Source organism: Octodon degus, unplaced genomic scaffold (genome assembly GCF_000260255.1).
Source record: "Octodon degus isolate 3935 unplaced genomic scaffold, OctDeg1.0 scaffold00080, whole genome shotgun sequence".
NCBI lineage: Eukaryota > Metazoa > Chordata > Mammalia > Rodentia > Octodontidae > Octodon > Octodon degus.
This window is the reverse complement of record NW_004524656.1, coordinates 3444864-3460447: the sequence shown is the minus strand read 5'-3', so window position 1 is coordinate 3460447 and position 15584 is coordinate 3444864. Positions and strand designations below refer to the sequence as shown.

At 44.1% G+C, this 15584-nt stretch overlaps 1 protein-coding gene across 1 annotated transcript in view; it reads left to right on the top strand.

Annotated features, from left to right (window-relative positions):
* Sorl1 (sortilin related receptor 1) overlaps positions 1–15584 on the top strand; it is a 161632-nt gene that overhangs the window by 57509 nt on the left and 88539 nt on the right. Inside the window, exons 7-11 of the mRNA XM_023721085.1 lie at positions 1065–1166; positions 2159–2328; positions 8795–8987; positions 12128–12245; positions 12456–12529. Of these exons, the coding sequence (XP_023576853.1) occupies positions 1065–1166; positions 2159–2328; positions 8795–8987; positions 12128–12245; positions 12456–12529 (657 nt within the window). The remainder of the gene's footprint in view (positions 1–1064; positions 1167–2158; positions 2329–8794; positions 8988–12127; positions 12246–12455; positions 12530–15584) is intronic.

Here is a 15584-nt window from a genome sequence, read left to right as displayed (position 1 = left end):
ATGTTAGATATTCTGCTCTATCAAAGCATATTTATTCCAGCAAGGGATTTTACTCAGAGAGTAGGAAGTAGTATCACTGAGAAGTCCCTTAAGCCTTATGACTTAAAAAAAGAAAAAATATGTGTAGAAAGCCATGTTTTCCCAGTGACTGATCTCATCTGGACTAGTTGGGGGGCTGTGGGATCTGCCCTCCCTCTCCTCAGCCGTGTCCCACAACTCTCTCATCTGTTCTCGTCCTTCCTAGGCACTGGTGTGTCCAGTGCCCCGCACAAGCCCAGGTTCTCCCATCCTACCTTTGTCCTTCCTATCTAATGTCTAGTATCTATGGCAGACCAGCCATCCAGCACAAAACAGCCCAGCCCAGGCTGCCCAGTGAGGATGGTCATTGCAAAAGTATGAATTTGTAGCCATTGTCTCTATTTTGTGTTTCCAGTGGAATTAAGAGGTGTAACTTGTCAGAAGAGTATAAAAATGAGTATAAGAAGTAAAGCCATGCTGTTATATTGAGCTGTAGGGGACTCAGGTCAACAATTTCTGACATTGCCAGTCTAGCGGAAGACCCAATACTGTTATGGACTACTGGACTCTCTTAGAATATTTTGCTGAGTTAACACACCTATAATATTCAAATAACAGAAGTAAACAGTAAAAGGAGATACAGATGAATGTCCATTTTGTATCTGTGTATTCAAAGTGGTTAGGATAGTTATATAGTTACATTCTCTTAATGAATAGAGGGATTTGCTCTAATGGTGTTTGTAAATAGGATATCAAGTCCGCATCTTGTATAGCAATTAACCACTAGGAAGAATGTATGCAATGTGTTAATTATTGAAACTGTCCTACCAATTTGGTTTGAAACTGTCTCATTGCTATTTGTTTCTCAATAAAATTATGGGGAAAAAAAGATAAAAGATGCTCAATAAATGCTTGCAAAAAGAAAAAATAAAGTTTACCTTCAATTTATTACCATTAAAAAAAAAGAGGTGTAACTCGTTTCCTTCTGCAGTTGTGTTGCACAGCTGTCATTTGACACAATTCTTTTTTTTCTTTCTCCTTGGCAGCATCTGCTGGGCAATCACCAGCAGTCTTCTGTCCAGCTCTGGGTCTCCTTTGGCCGAAAGCCCATGCGGGCAGCCCAGTTTGTCACAAGACATCCTATTAATGTAAGTGAGGTCTGCTAGAGGTTGGGAAGAAATCTTACTGACCCCCTCAAAGATTGGGGAATGGGATGGGTGCTGTTGTGTTGGGGTGGATATTTTAGAAAGGGTCCTTGAAGTCCTTTTCCAGAGAAGGCTCTAGGAAGAGCCATTAGTGCTTTGGGCATGTTGTCTGTTATTGCCTATTTCATTGTTTGAAGTGGAATAAGACTGGCAGAGGGATAGTATGAGTCAGTGCCTCACATGACAGGGCTGAAGTGGTAGGAAGCGTGTGACTAAGCACATACTTATTGAGTATCGGCTGTACTGCTTGCAGGTAGCTGGGCTCCAAAAGGGGACAGATTTGGAGACACCTACCTTTGAGAAACAGATTGGAGAGACCAAGAATGGAGCAGAGGAATACACCAAAGTCAGATCTTAAACATGCAGCGTTATAACTCAGAGACTGATAGGAAAGAGCAGTGTAGGGAAAGAATATCAGGGAAGTGACTGTGCGAGGAGGTCCCATGGAGGACCTTGGACTTCACAGGTATTTGGTGGACAGTTAGTGGCTCAGAGGGGAGTGTGATGGAAAACAGTCCTATCAGTTCTTTCCCCTTTCTGTAGGTTCTGCCTTCCTTTAAGTCACTTTAAGGGAAAGAAAAGGAAATGAAATACACAGTAATCTGTATTATATTTTGTACTAAAGAAAAGCTCATTGAGTCAAAGAGGAAGGTATTAATACTCAAAGAGAGGTTTATAGGTCTTTTTTGAAGTTTGGATTCCAGTTTTTTTGTGTGTGTGCCCTGTAAAGGCTCTGGCCCAGCTGTAGAGCAGCCTCAGGTTCTCTGAATGGGAAGTCATCCAAGCTTGTTTGTCAAAGTTGGGGACTTTTCTGTGGGCTTTTGCTCACTTGTGTCACAGGGACATTTGGAAGTCATTGCTTTAATATTTGCAGAATAAATCTATGAGGCATAATCATTTTTTGACTTACGTATTCTTGAATTTTGATTCCACAGGAATATTACATCGCAGATGCCTCGGAGGACCAGGTCTTTGTATGTGTCAGTCACAGTAACAATCGCACCAATTTATATATCTCAGAGGCAGAGGGGCTGAAGTTCTCTCTGTCCTTGGAGAACGTGCTGTATTACAGCCCGGGAGGTGCCGGCAGTGACACACTAGTGAGGTAAGGAGCTTGTGGGCCCCTCCCCAGCCTCCTTAGATCAACATGGCCACCAGACACTTCTAGTTCAGTTTTTTCTGTGTTCATTAATTTGCTGCTATTGTGAGAAAATTCCTGGGAAAGTCAACTTAAAGGAAGATGGTTTGGTTTTAGTACCAGGCATTGAACTCCATGACCTCAAGCTTGCCTGAGAAGGGCTATATCATTGAGCTATATCCCTGGCCAGGATGCGTTGTTTTTTGACTGGTGGTTTCAGAGACTTCAGCGAGTCGGCTGATTGTACTGATTCTGTTCCTGTGGACCTGAGCTGGGGTGGAGCAGCAAGGGAGAAAGGTGTGGTGAAGTGAAACTGCTTACCTGATAGCAACTGCGATATGACACGAGAGGAAGCCATGTCCCCAGTGACTTACTCCCTCCAACCAAGGCCTTCCTCTGCTGCGCTCTCCTCAATGCATTGAGCCACTGATGCGGGCCGTTCCCTCACCATCCAGTCACCTGTGACACTGTTGCGTTGAGAATCAGGCTCTCAATACAGGAGGCTTTTGGGGATCAGTTTTTTGGCATTGCTGGGCATTCAACCCAGGGCCTCATGAAGTGCGTCCCAGCTGGAAACTTCATATTTACACCATAGCACATGTTTTCTGATATCTACTGCACACGGGGACTGCCCTGGGGGCTTTTAGAGCCATGATACCTGACTCGTGTGCCCAGAGATTTCAGTTAAATTAGTTTGAGGCAAAGCTTAGATTTGAAGAGTTTCAAAACCTCCCCAGGTGATCCTTATGTGCAGCCAAGGCTAAAGCCGCTGTTCTAGATGACATTCAGGGTCGCAAATGCTCTGTTAACCACTCCCTTGGGCTGCTCCATTCAGTTATCTGGTTTCTGTGGTCTCTGAGCCAATGAGAAATGGCACTTGGAAAATATCAAGCTAGGGAGACAGAGAGCTGGCACATGTGGCCGTGGAGTCTCGCCTCCAAGTGATGTGGGTTAATTGCCAACATCTCTCCCTTTGTAAAAGATAATTGCAGGGGCCGGGGAGATGGCTCAGTGGAATAAGTGCTTCCCTGGCAAGTGCAAGGACCTGAGTTCAATCCCCGGTTCCGCAAAAAAAAAAAAAAAAAAAAAAAAAAAAGGATAATTGCAAGACCTTGTTTTGTAGGCCAGGCACAGGCACCATGGATCCTTTATCTGTAAATGAAGTGCGTGGAGCAGTTTTGTAGTCCCAGCCAAGCGTGTTCTCTGAGCAGCATAGCTGTCAAAGGGCTGAGTAGGAGTCGGGGTTCAGCAGGGATGAGCAGGTTTCTAAGATCCTTTGAGTGCTATAAGTTGGAATTGTCATCCGATGACTCAGTGTGACTGGCAGGTTCATTTTCTGCTGTTGGAAAGGGTAGTCTGTGTGACACTCTCTGGTCTGGGGTGAGGTCCTGTCTGCAGCCACACTCAGCAGGTCAGAGGACATGTGCCAGCTGCTCACACCCTTCCCCGTGCTGGTCATGCGTCCATTCTGTCCACTGCGTGTTGCTGCTCTGTGCTCAGTAGGATTCTAGATTTAGCAACCAGGTTGTGTAGTTGGCAGTGAGACATCAAAGCTCCTGCTCTGTGGAGCTTGTGTTCTAACTGGAGGGAAACAGAGGCCAGACCAATGTGTGATCCACTGGGCAGAAACATAAAGCCAGACAAGGATGGCGCAAATTACGAGGGTGTGAGCTTATATCGGTAGTTCCAGGAAGGTATGTTTAAGCAGGTTTCTGAGTTATGGGAAGGAGAATGCCAGCCAGGAAAGGAGACACCATGGGGAGAACCCTGCAGGCAGAGGGCCAGCAAGCACAGTGACAGAGCTGGGCCTGCTGGGTTGTGCCTGTGGAGCAGGGCAGAGGCGTGGTGCTCCCAGCCCCTGGAGAGCAGAGAGGAGGAGGTAACAGAACTGCAGAGAACAGGACTCTGGTGGTGTAGGGCTGCCAAGGGCAGGAAAAGAAATTACTGTACTTTTTAAATGAGTGAAATAGATACCATTTGACCTATCTTCTTGATTTTTTTTCTGTTTACAAATTGCATCACATAGGACCGGCCAAATAACTCAATGGATTAAAGCACCTGCAACCATGCGCAGGGGCCAGGGGTTGGATCCTTGGGCCTGCCATGCTGGCCCCGCCCCCAAGGAGCACTGAGACTGGCAATTGAGATTGGGCGTGGCGGTCATGTGCCTGTAATCCCAGCTCTTGGGAGACTGTAAACAGGCAGATCACTAGGAGTCCAATCTAGTAGTGAGACCCTGAACACCCTGTAGACCCTTCCCTAAAATACAAAAAAAAAAAAAAAAAAAACACCCAAAAAACAAAAACAGAAACAAATTGCATCACATAAGGAAAAAGTACAGAAAACATCAGTGGCTATAAGTATTATAAGTAGGGCCCGGGAGATGGCTCAGTAGAATAAGCGCTTGCCTGGCAAACACAAGGGCCTGAGTTCAATCCCTGGTTCCGCCAAAAATAAGTAAATAAAATAAGTATTATAAATAATTCCGAGTGAACAGCTACGTGTCTCATCTTTTTATAGACATTACTCTCAGTGCTCCATGGAAAATCGACTGAAGGAGAGGCAAGGTTAGAATAGGAAGATTTGATCAGTGGAGATTACCAAAGTGTTTTGATTCTAAATAGATTTTCAAACTAGAGCCAGTAGATTTGCTGAAGGACTCGACAATGCATGGGATAAGGTAGCCAGGGAACCCCCACCGGGTTACCTCAGGACAGCTAGGAGAGGAATGTGTCCAGGGGAGAGATATGAATTTGGTTATGGATTTATTAGATGGAGCTATTAGATATCATTGCACTTATTAGAGTTACCTAGTCTCCAGTAGTGTGTTTCTCCTTCCTGTTTCTTCTCCTTCGAAGGTACTGCTGTTTTTCATCCATTTTTTTTTTCCCTCTTCCTAATATAGACTCATGGGTTATTTTTATTTAATATGTTGTAAGCCATTCCTGTCATGGTTCATCTTGTTATTCAGGTTATTCTGGTTTGTTCTGATTTGGTTTCACCTAGCTTCTTCAGGTTGGTTCCCGTGTCTTTTTATTGTTTTTTAAAACATAACTTGTTGAGGTGAAATTCACATAACATCAGCTTAGCTATTTTAAAGCAAACCATTCAGTGGTGTTCAGGACTGTGACCAAGTTGCACAAAGCACCGCTGTCGCAGTCACTTTTTCACTGCTTGGAGTCAGTAGCTGACTTTAGCTCCATTAAAGGAGCAGAGTTTTGTTCTGCCTCAGAGTTCAGAAGTTTCAGTCAGTGGTTGGCTGGCTTAAACACAGAAGCAGTGTGGCAGAGGACCTGGGCAGAAAAAAGGGGCTGGTGTCACTGTAGCCAGGAGGCAGAGATCAAAGGGCCGAGCTGCAAGGGAAACAATCACTTCCAGGTCGGCCCCTAGCACCCTGCCTCTGCCACCCACGCTCCACTGCCCAGTAGCAAGTCAGCTGTTGTATTGCCTGATGGTTCAGCTACCTTCCAAGAGCCTTAGCTTTGAGCCTATGAGGCTCTTTGGGGGAACATTTGAATATAAGCTGTAACAACCACCTTTATCAATTCCAGAATGTTTTCTCCAAAAGAAAATCTCATACTCATTAAACAGGTTTTTTTCCCCCACTGTCCCCTCCCCCCACCCCACAGGCAGCTAGCAATTTAATTTCTTTTATTATCTTTTCTTTCTTTGAAACAGAGTCTCTCTTTGTAATTCAGGCTCACCTTGAAGCTCCCTGTAGTCCTCCCACCTCAGCCTCCTCTGGTGTGGGCCACCACACCCGATTGGCCATCAGTTTAGTGTTTGACTTTGTACATTTTCCTTCCTTGGCTGTTTTATGTAAATGGAATTATGCAATAATATGCAAGTTTCTGTGTCTTTCTGTTTCTTTCATTTAGCATAATATTTGCATGACTCATATGCATGCAGTGTATATCAGTACCTCATTCATTTTTATAAGGGAATACTATTATCTTTACATTTTATAATTAAAATCCATGAACCATTATACTCTGGGTCTTTCACTAACTCTTTTTCCTACTGTCTAGAGCCTCTGGCTATGGAGTAGATAAGTCACAGATTACCAACATTTTCTTCATCTTCTTCATTTGCCGGGTACTTAGATGAATACCTTATGGGAGGGCAGTGGAAGAGCCAGAAGGTGGGGAGAGAGGTTCCCTAGGAAGCAGTGACCCCAGCTAGTGACCACAGGCCCACTACACACATATGCACAGCCTGTTAGGTGATGACGTTTCCTCTCACTCTGCCTGAGTATGCAGTCCGGTTAAGGAATTGAAAATAGAGTCATACAAACAGACCAGCATCCTGCACAGTTTTCTGACTCTCAGATTTTTATCTCAGACTGCAGGGGTTTGGTTGTACTCAAAGGAATGATCTTTTGTCATCTGTCTCTCAGGCTCAGCCAGATGAAACGGGATAAGCGTGAATTAGATGACGTGAGCAGTCTAGTTTAAACCAACTTCTGTGGTCTTTGAAATGAGCTGGAGGAACTGGTTCTAATTTTCTTAGAGAAATGGAGGAAGAACTCTTAATAGGGATTACCCAGGAATTTGTGAGATGTGTGCATAGGAATCTCATGAAATGTTGACGCTAGATGTGGGACATTTTTGAGGCGCCGATGAACTGAGGACATGTCAAGCCCATGAGGGCATCTTACAGAGGAACACGGGCTCTGTGGGTGGGAATGGCTGCCGGTGACTAGATTTGTACTCAGTACGGCTGAAGGGGAACTTGGTAAACTACCTGGCAAATCTTGGCCCAGGGCACTCTGGGAAAAAAAGAAGTGCTCTGCTGAGGATAAGAGGGAAGAAAGGGGATTCTTAAAGTATACTGAGGGAAGGAGACCAGTCAAGGGAGGAAGTAAAAGGATGAGAGGAGAGTAATGTAGGCAGATTGTGAGGTACAAGAAGAGTCTTTGGTTTAGAAGTAAAGGATAAAACTCCAGGAGTATGACCAACTGAAAAAATAGGGCTTATCTAACCAGGAGAAACTCAGGCCTCTCAGATGTGGGGAAGAAGCTGATAAACCTCAGAATGGCAGATCTTGTGATAACAAAAAGGCAGGCATGTTGAGGTAAATAGACAGCAGGCAGGCGAGAGACCCTCAGATACTTCCTCTGGCAACACCTAAAAAATAACTAAGAGAGACCTAAAGAATCTGATGCCAGAGAATTTGGACTCAATTCTGGCGTTTTATTTAGGATTTTGCTCAGTCTGTCATTCCCAAGTGGCTTTGTTGGCGCGGCTGCTTATTTCCTGTTTTCTGCCTCAGAGGTTGTTGTGTGTCTCCCTGTCTGAGGTGGCAGAGCAATCAGCCGGCTCAGGAGATTTGTATGGCTTCTGATGGAAAAAAGCAATTCTCTGCTTCACTGTGTAGGCCAGTGGCTCAGAACCCCGGAAATAAAGGGCAGAGCTCCAATTTTAAGAGCCATGTGGGAACCATGGTTACTATTTCCCAGAAATTTGTTATATTTGTAATGTTTGTACCGTTTTAGTACAAACTCTTTTCCAGTGAAAGCACAGTAGGCCAGTGTAGCAGCTACAGCTGCAGGTCTTGTTCTCTGCTTCCCTGTTCCAAAATACAAGCTCAGGCTTTCTAGAGCTATCCTTGCTCTATGGATTGCGTCTTTGGGAAGCAGTCTTCATGTTGCGGGGCTTCTGTGGACATCTGTATGATGAAGGTGTTTGATAATTAGGGTGTAAGTACTTGTGTAGTAATTGTAATCCTGTGCTATATTTTTCTACAGATTGAGTTGAATTTTAGGCCTCAGCATTGTTATTTGTGTACTGCGAGTCCAGTGTGATATTTCCTCTTTGTCAAGGCTCACAGGAAGAGTTAGGTCAACTTCCATGGTGAAGAAAGAGTTGTGACGCTCTGTCAACTTTTGCACATAACTTTATCATTCTAAACCCCTGGTTAAGAGTTACTCATCAGGAAAGCGTCTTGGCCTTCAAAGTTAAAAGAAAATCACTGTTTTAAAGAGCAGATTATTTATCCATAAAAAGGGACAAAGTATACTGTATGCTACAAGATGGGTGAACCTTGAAAATAATTTAAGTGAAGCAACCGGATATACAAGACCACGTATTATGTGATTCCATTTATATGAAATAGTCAGACTCAGCACACCCATAGCAGTAGAAAGAAGATCAGTGTTTTCTAAGGCCCAGGAAAGGAAGGACAAATGTACAGCGAGTGCCAGTGGTAGGAAAGTTCTAACACTAGAGGAGATGGTGGTTGTGCATCATTGTGAGTGTGCTCACTGCTACTGAAATTTGTACTTCAGGAGGCCAGGAGATGGCTCAATGGAATAAACGCTTCCCTGAAATTTGTACTTCAAAATGGTTAAATTTTATGTTATATATGATCTCTGTAAAAAGCCAAGGAAATTATCATGTTGAGGCTCACAGCTGTTTGTTTTCTCATACTGCAGGTATTTTGCAAATGAGCCGTTTGCAGACTTCCATCGTGTTGAAGGGTTACAAGGGGTCTACATTGCTACTCTGATCAATGGTTCCATGAATGAGGAGAACATGAGATCGGTCATCACCTTTGACAAGGGAGGAACTTGGGAATTTATCCAAGCTCCAGCTTTCACAGAATATGGAGAGAAAATCAATTGTGAGGTATGGATGCTTCAATCTTGTTTGGCTTTCTAATACAAGGAAAGGAGCTTTGATCTGCAGGGGTTTCCTATGGCTAATACTTCCTAGGAACATGGGAGGTCACATAGTCCTCTCATAATATCATGTAAAACAAATGTGGATCTGTATTCCCACCTTTGCTGGCCCCAGACTGTGCACTGAGGCATTGTATAGTGCAGTAGTGAACTCACAGGGCAGCAATGGGATATGTAAACACATGGGCTGTTTTAATGCCTGGGAATGAACCCAGGGCCTTGTACATGCCAAGCATATGTTTTACCATAAGCTACTCTCCCAGCCCCATATTTTAAAGTTTTGAAGGAACTGCCACGATACTAAACATCTGTTAGCTCATGTGAATGTTCAAAGTAGCTAGCGTGAATTAGTTCACAGTTTCCACATCAGGTCATGCTGTTTTTCTTTTGAAGACATTATGTCTTTATTTTTACTATTTTTATTTTTTTAAGGAGAATAACAAAATAATAAAACACATAGAATTTTACTAAACAAGATGATAGGATTCAGCAGTGGTTGCTATATTGTATATTGTTGTCTTCAAATTAGTTGTTCAGATCTGAAGACACTGTATTTTTAGGAAGTTGAATCTTTCAGAAGTTGCTGCAATAGGGGGAAAAAATGAAAGTATGAGGGTGGACTAGCAAATGAGGGTGGTAGCATCCTATCCAATTCCAAAGTTACATCCTATTATCACAAACAGTAATTGTGATTATTTAAAATTCTGGTTGATATATACTGTTGTTTCAAACATGCTAAGTTATTAGGTCATGTATATGTGATAAGTCGGTTGGCCGTATCAATGTAAAGAACATATGTTGCCATTTGTTCCGCTATAAAGCATTACTGAAGCACTAGTTGTGTTTCAAGTCTGTATTATTTGGGAATCTTTTGTATCAGTTGGTATTTCTGTGGCACTAGTTTCGAAATTCTTCTCTGAATGTAACTCAGGATTGTAGGTCTTCCTGCAGATAGGCCTATCTAAAAATACTAAGATTATCAAAATGTATGATTGGTCCTTTAAGTACTCCCGGAACTCTAAATAGCTTATGGATGGTGCCTTTCGCTTTCTGGGCCTTACTTTGTTCCTATTTTGTGTAAGAAGTCTAGGATGTGAACAGAAGAAACTCAGAAAATAAGCCGTTCTCATTTGGGGAGAAACTGTAACATTTTAGTAACTAACCTGTAACATTTAGTTAGGCAATTGGTCTTTAGGATTTTTGAATTTATCAGTGATAGTGACCTTTCTGTATTCTTTACCTGGGGCATTTGGGAAAATTCTTTTGGAGATTCTTGCCCAAGAAGGTACCTCTTGACTTTTCATGCTCCTTTGGTAACAGGTTTACCGCATTGATTCTAATTTTGGAAATCACCAGGCTAAAGAAAGACGTAACTAAATCCAGCTACTTAGCCTGCCTTCCAACAGTATCTTATGACCTCAGCAGTTTAGCTTGACCCTGCTGTAGATGGGCCTTTTGTTAGCCTGCCATGGGAGTCAGAGCTTGGTTAAATACAATTAATCATATGGTTTAGTCTTTTATTTCCTGGACTGATCAGTTCGTGAACTGCAGGATAATTAATAAGCCTTTACTTTGTACTTTTGAATTTAGGTGGTGTGTTAGATTCCCATCAGTGGGACAAAATACCAAAGAAAGATTGATTTATAAGGTATAGGAATTTATTTTGGCTCATGGTTGCTTGGCCCCCTTTGGGCCTGTGACAAAACAGTATCATGGTTGAAGAGTACTGAGAGGAGCAAAGCTGCTGACATCATGGCAGCTGGGAAGCAGAGAAAACAGAAGGGGTGGAGTCCCCCTGACCCCTTCAAGGACACATCCCAATGCTATGACTTCTTTACACTAGGTTCTACTACCTATTTGTACCATAGCCTGTCAACCAAGGTTTTAGCACATAGTCCTTAGGAAACAGTTCAGCTTCAAAGTATAACAAACTGAAAAGAATTTATAGGGATGGCTAAAATCTGACCGAAGATACAGAAATGCCTTCATGAACAGACTTCTGGGCCAATAAGCATGAATGAAAAGAGGAGAGGGGGCAAGTAAAAAGTTCTTTGAGATTCAGTCTAATTTTTTCCAATTTTCATTAGCCAAACCAGGAAGCTAGCAAGGTAGATATTTGCTATAAAGTAAATCCGACCTTGTTCTGGTTTTTAATCTTTGCCACAAAGACATGCAAACATTCTGTGAGAATTCTGGGTGAGTCTTAATGACCTTGAGCTACCACTTTCTGGTTGAGAGAATCAGACGTGAGCATGTATCAGGTTAGCATGTATCAAAATGCTAGCCTCTGGGCTGGTGAGATAGATCAGTGGACTAAAGTGCCTGGCAAGCTTAGGCAAATGGAGGGACCACGGTTCAATCCCCGACACTGCATGATGTGCCAGCCCTGACACCAGGGCAGGCTGAGCCAGCCACAGTCCAGGTGTAGTAGTGCTGGGGAGGCTGAAAACAGGGGGATCCCCATGAGTCCTAGCTGCATAGTGAGACCTTGCAACAACCAAAAAGTGCTATCCTGGTGATTTGCAGAGAACTGTTAAAATCTAGATGTAACTAATTGGAGGTCAGCTTAAATAACTTGGCCCCTTGCTCCATACCACCACATGTTTGTGTAAAATGTAGAACACTCCTTTAAACATTTAATGTGACTGCTGTGGTGTTCATATCTTCTGACAGAATTGCTGGAATTGTATTGGGTACACATGTCTACTGATTTAGAAAATATCATGACATCATTTCATTTCTCTTTAGCTTTAAGTCCCTGGAGAGGATATCTGGGTGTTGGGGTGAGGGGACCCTTTTCTATCTGCTTGAGTTGACATTGATTTATAATTGTTATTCCTTCAGAGTCCTAGGAGTTTTAAAGATATTTTTCCTCTTCTCTTCAGTGATAGACACTTACGGGGTTCAGATGATCCACTCCATCTGGTTAGTACAGTGTGGAGACAGCTAGGCTGAGAGTCTGGTTTTCTCTGGGCCAGGCCTCCTTGTTCTGGGTCAAACTATGAGGTCCTCACGCAGGATGCTGGAATTGAGGAGACCTGTACATTGGGGTGCATGCTGATGTTGTCTGGCCTTTGCTTTGGGTAGCTTTCCCAGGGCTGTTCCCTGCACCTGGCCCAGCGTCTGAGTCAGCTGCTCAACCTCCAGCTGCGGAGGATGCCCATCTTGTCCAAGGAGTCAGCCCCTGGGCTCATCATTGCCACAGGTAAGTGCACTCAGCCTTTGCCTCAGGGGGGCTTCGGTGGTCTCCTGTGTAGCCAGCTAAAGCATGCTCGCACACATTTCTGGCAGCGACCACTCTTTGTGGTTTTAGGACACTCTTAGTTGCCAGATACTATTCAGAATTTCTGGTTGGACAAGGTGATTCTCTGACATAGTCTTGACATGAAAAATAACCCTTCTACTTTCATTTTAGGCTCAGTGGGAAAAAACCTGGCAAGCAAGACCAACGTGTACATCTCTAGCAGTGCGGGAGCCAGGTGGCGAGAGGTCAGCCCCCTACCCCTTGCAGCTTGTCTGTGAGAGTGTGCATTGTGGCCCAGTGTGTCAGGGACACACGGGTTCCTGGTGGAGGCCTGTGATGCTCGGGAGGGCTATAATACAATGAGGGACCCAAAGCCACAGGTGAAAGCCAGCTGTCCTGATTTGTATTTATACCTTATAGTGTGGATGTGATTCTGCCAAAATGTTGCTTTAAACAAAACCAGACCTTTTTGCTTTTTAAAAAATAACTGTGAATTTGACCAGATTGTCATGCGTATGCTCCCCCATGAGGGCAAAGCCCATGCTTGTTTTGCTTACATTTGTAACCTCGGGGCCTACCAGTACTTGGCATATAGCAAACGCTGCATAAACAGTTGGCGAGTATGTCAGTGGATGTAATGGAGCTGTAGTGGCACTGGGTCTGAAAGTGGTTATTTTTCCTCTTTGTCTGCAAGCTGTTGAAGCTTGAGGCCTACCGCAAGGGCTCTATCTTCCCACTCAGTGCTGTGGAAGCATGCTGCTCTGCTGTCCAGCTCTGTAACTGGTTTCCACCCTTGAGCGCCAGTTGGGCCTATCTATGCAGAAGGCGCAGTGACTTCTCCGGCCTTGAGATGTTCATTCAGCCTTGGACATTGGCGAATTCCCGGACTTGGAGAGCTGCTTATCAGTAGACTATCTTAATTTATATAGCTGAAGGTGCATCGGTTCGCATCCTGCAGGGGTTACTTTTAGCGGTGACCCCAAGGATGCTGGGGACCCATTGCTTAACGCTCAGCGGGGCACTGGGTGGGAAGTTGCTGGGCAGAATGTCAGATGTGGTATGGAGGTCTCAGGAGGCACTGGACATGGCCTTCGTCCTCGTGGTGCTCCTTTCCAGGGATGTGGTGCGCACATCTGCATATTTAGGTCTGTACTTTGTAAAGCAGTCTCAATCCCCAGCATTTGTTTGGTTCTCTGCAGCTACAGAGCCTGCTACACATCTTATCTCATGAGTGACAGGGCTTACATCTCTCCATATGAGAGGTGTGAGACTCAGAGACTGTGTGTGCGTGCGTGCGTGTGTGTGTGTGTGTGTGTGTGTGTGTGTGTGTGTGTATACCATACACATAATGGGGGAGAACATAACATATTCAGGTAAAGGAGTTAGATAAGGCAAGAAGAGTCAAAAAGTTTAAGCAGTTTGGAATTTTCTGGCCCACTCTGTCCTCCTCCTGGGATCAGTGAAGCAGCTGCTTTCCTAGTCTGCAGAGCTGCGCTTCGCTTTTGGGTGGGGGTGGAGTTCTCTTCTCTGCGAATCGGCCTGCGGTTTGTTTCTACCTTCTGCTAGTGGTGTAATCTGGGATTTGAACATCTGCAAATGATTTCCTTCTGGGTAGAAAGCTGTGTCCTGTTCTCCTCTGGTGAAGTGGTGTCGGCTGGCTGTTGCTGGTGCAGCTGTCAGTGCCCCCTCCCCAGCATGCTCACTGCCTGCCTGGCAGCAGCCGGTGCACCGGGACCTTGTTTGGGGAGCTGGCGAGAGAAGCCAAAGGTTGCGAGTGTCTGGGAAGGAACATCTGAGGTCGTGGAGGCACAGCTGGGGCATGGCACAGGCTTGGAGATAGGGGAGGAGGAAGTGAGACTGCCTGGATAGAAGGCCACTTGCAACACTGATGACCATGCCGCTGATGTGCCCGTGTCTGCTAATTAGTTGTGCAAATTCTGACTCTCAGAACTCCTTTCTTAGATGATTTTAAGTTTATTAAGGTACATGGAAGTGCACTAAACTGTACAGCTTTAGAGTTTTATAGGAGTAGACTCATAGTATATGCCTCTTATGCCTGGCTTCTGGCATATATCAGGATGACTGTAAGTTCAGGCTAGGTTCAAACATGGGATCTGTCTGCCTCAGTCTCATAGAGTGCTAGGAGTCCAGGTGTGTAGCACATCTGGATTCTCGGAAGTTAAACCAACCTTCAATTACTGTGATAAACTCTACTTGTTCATGATATGCCTTTTTATAAGTGGCTAGGTCGGATTTACTAAAATTTATTAAGGGTTTTAGATTGTTTTGTGAGAGAGATAGGTCTATAATTTTCTTTTTTTTTTGTAATGTCTTTATCAAGGTCATTAGGATTTGGGTAGGGTCATTGTCTTAGTTACTTTTTACTTGTTGCTGGGACAAATACCCGACACTCAAAATGAAGGAAGGAAAGGTTTATTTAGCTCACAGTTACTGGAGGGTTCAGTCCATATTCCGCTTACTCCAAGGCAAACAACAGCAGTTCATGCGGCAGAGAACAATGAAGAGCAGAGGAGGAGCAGCAGCTGCAGCGGCGTCCATCAAGCCTCTCTCTTCCTTCTGCTCTGCGCTGACTGTGAAGACCAGCGCTCCGAACTCCTCCAAAGTGGCCCGGCTGCCAAGATCAAGCTCCTCCAAAGACTGAGCCTTCTCCATGGGAGCAGGGCAGGACGGCAGGAAACCAGGCAGGGCAGCTTCCTGCCTTTCTCAATTCCTGGGCCCTGCCCACCTGCTGAGCTAGGCCCCCATGCTGAGATCTGCAGCAGCTGATTCAGCCAAGTTGACACAATATATCAACTAACACAGTCATGAAACAAGAGATTAATGATCGTTCTCTATTTTCTGACAAAGTTTATATTCAGATTGGTGTTAGTTTCTTCTTGTGTAATTTACCAGGGAAGTCTTTAGGCCTAGGGCTCATGCTTGAGGCCTTCCTGCCTCCTCCTCTCAGAGTGCTGAGGTAGCAGGCATGCTCCATCACTTCCGGCTTCTCTACTTCCTTAATGTTTGTAGGAGCTTGGGTGAGAATTGCATTCCTGATACTGAAGATTTGCATGTTTTATTTTCTTTTCAGTTTCAGATTTGTCAGTATTACTGATCTTATCAAAGAACCTGATGTTGACTCTCATTTTATTTATTGTCTCTCTTTTGTTGACTCGGTATCTTTATTATTATTTTCTTTGTTAAGGTCAAACCTTAGGTCACCAGGTTTTTTTCATCTTCTTTTCTATCATAGATATAACATAAATAATAAGTATAATATACATATTATAATATAGATAT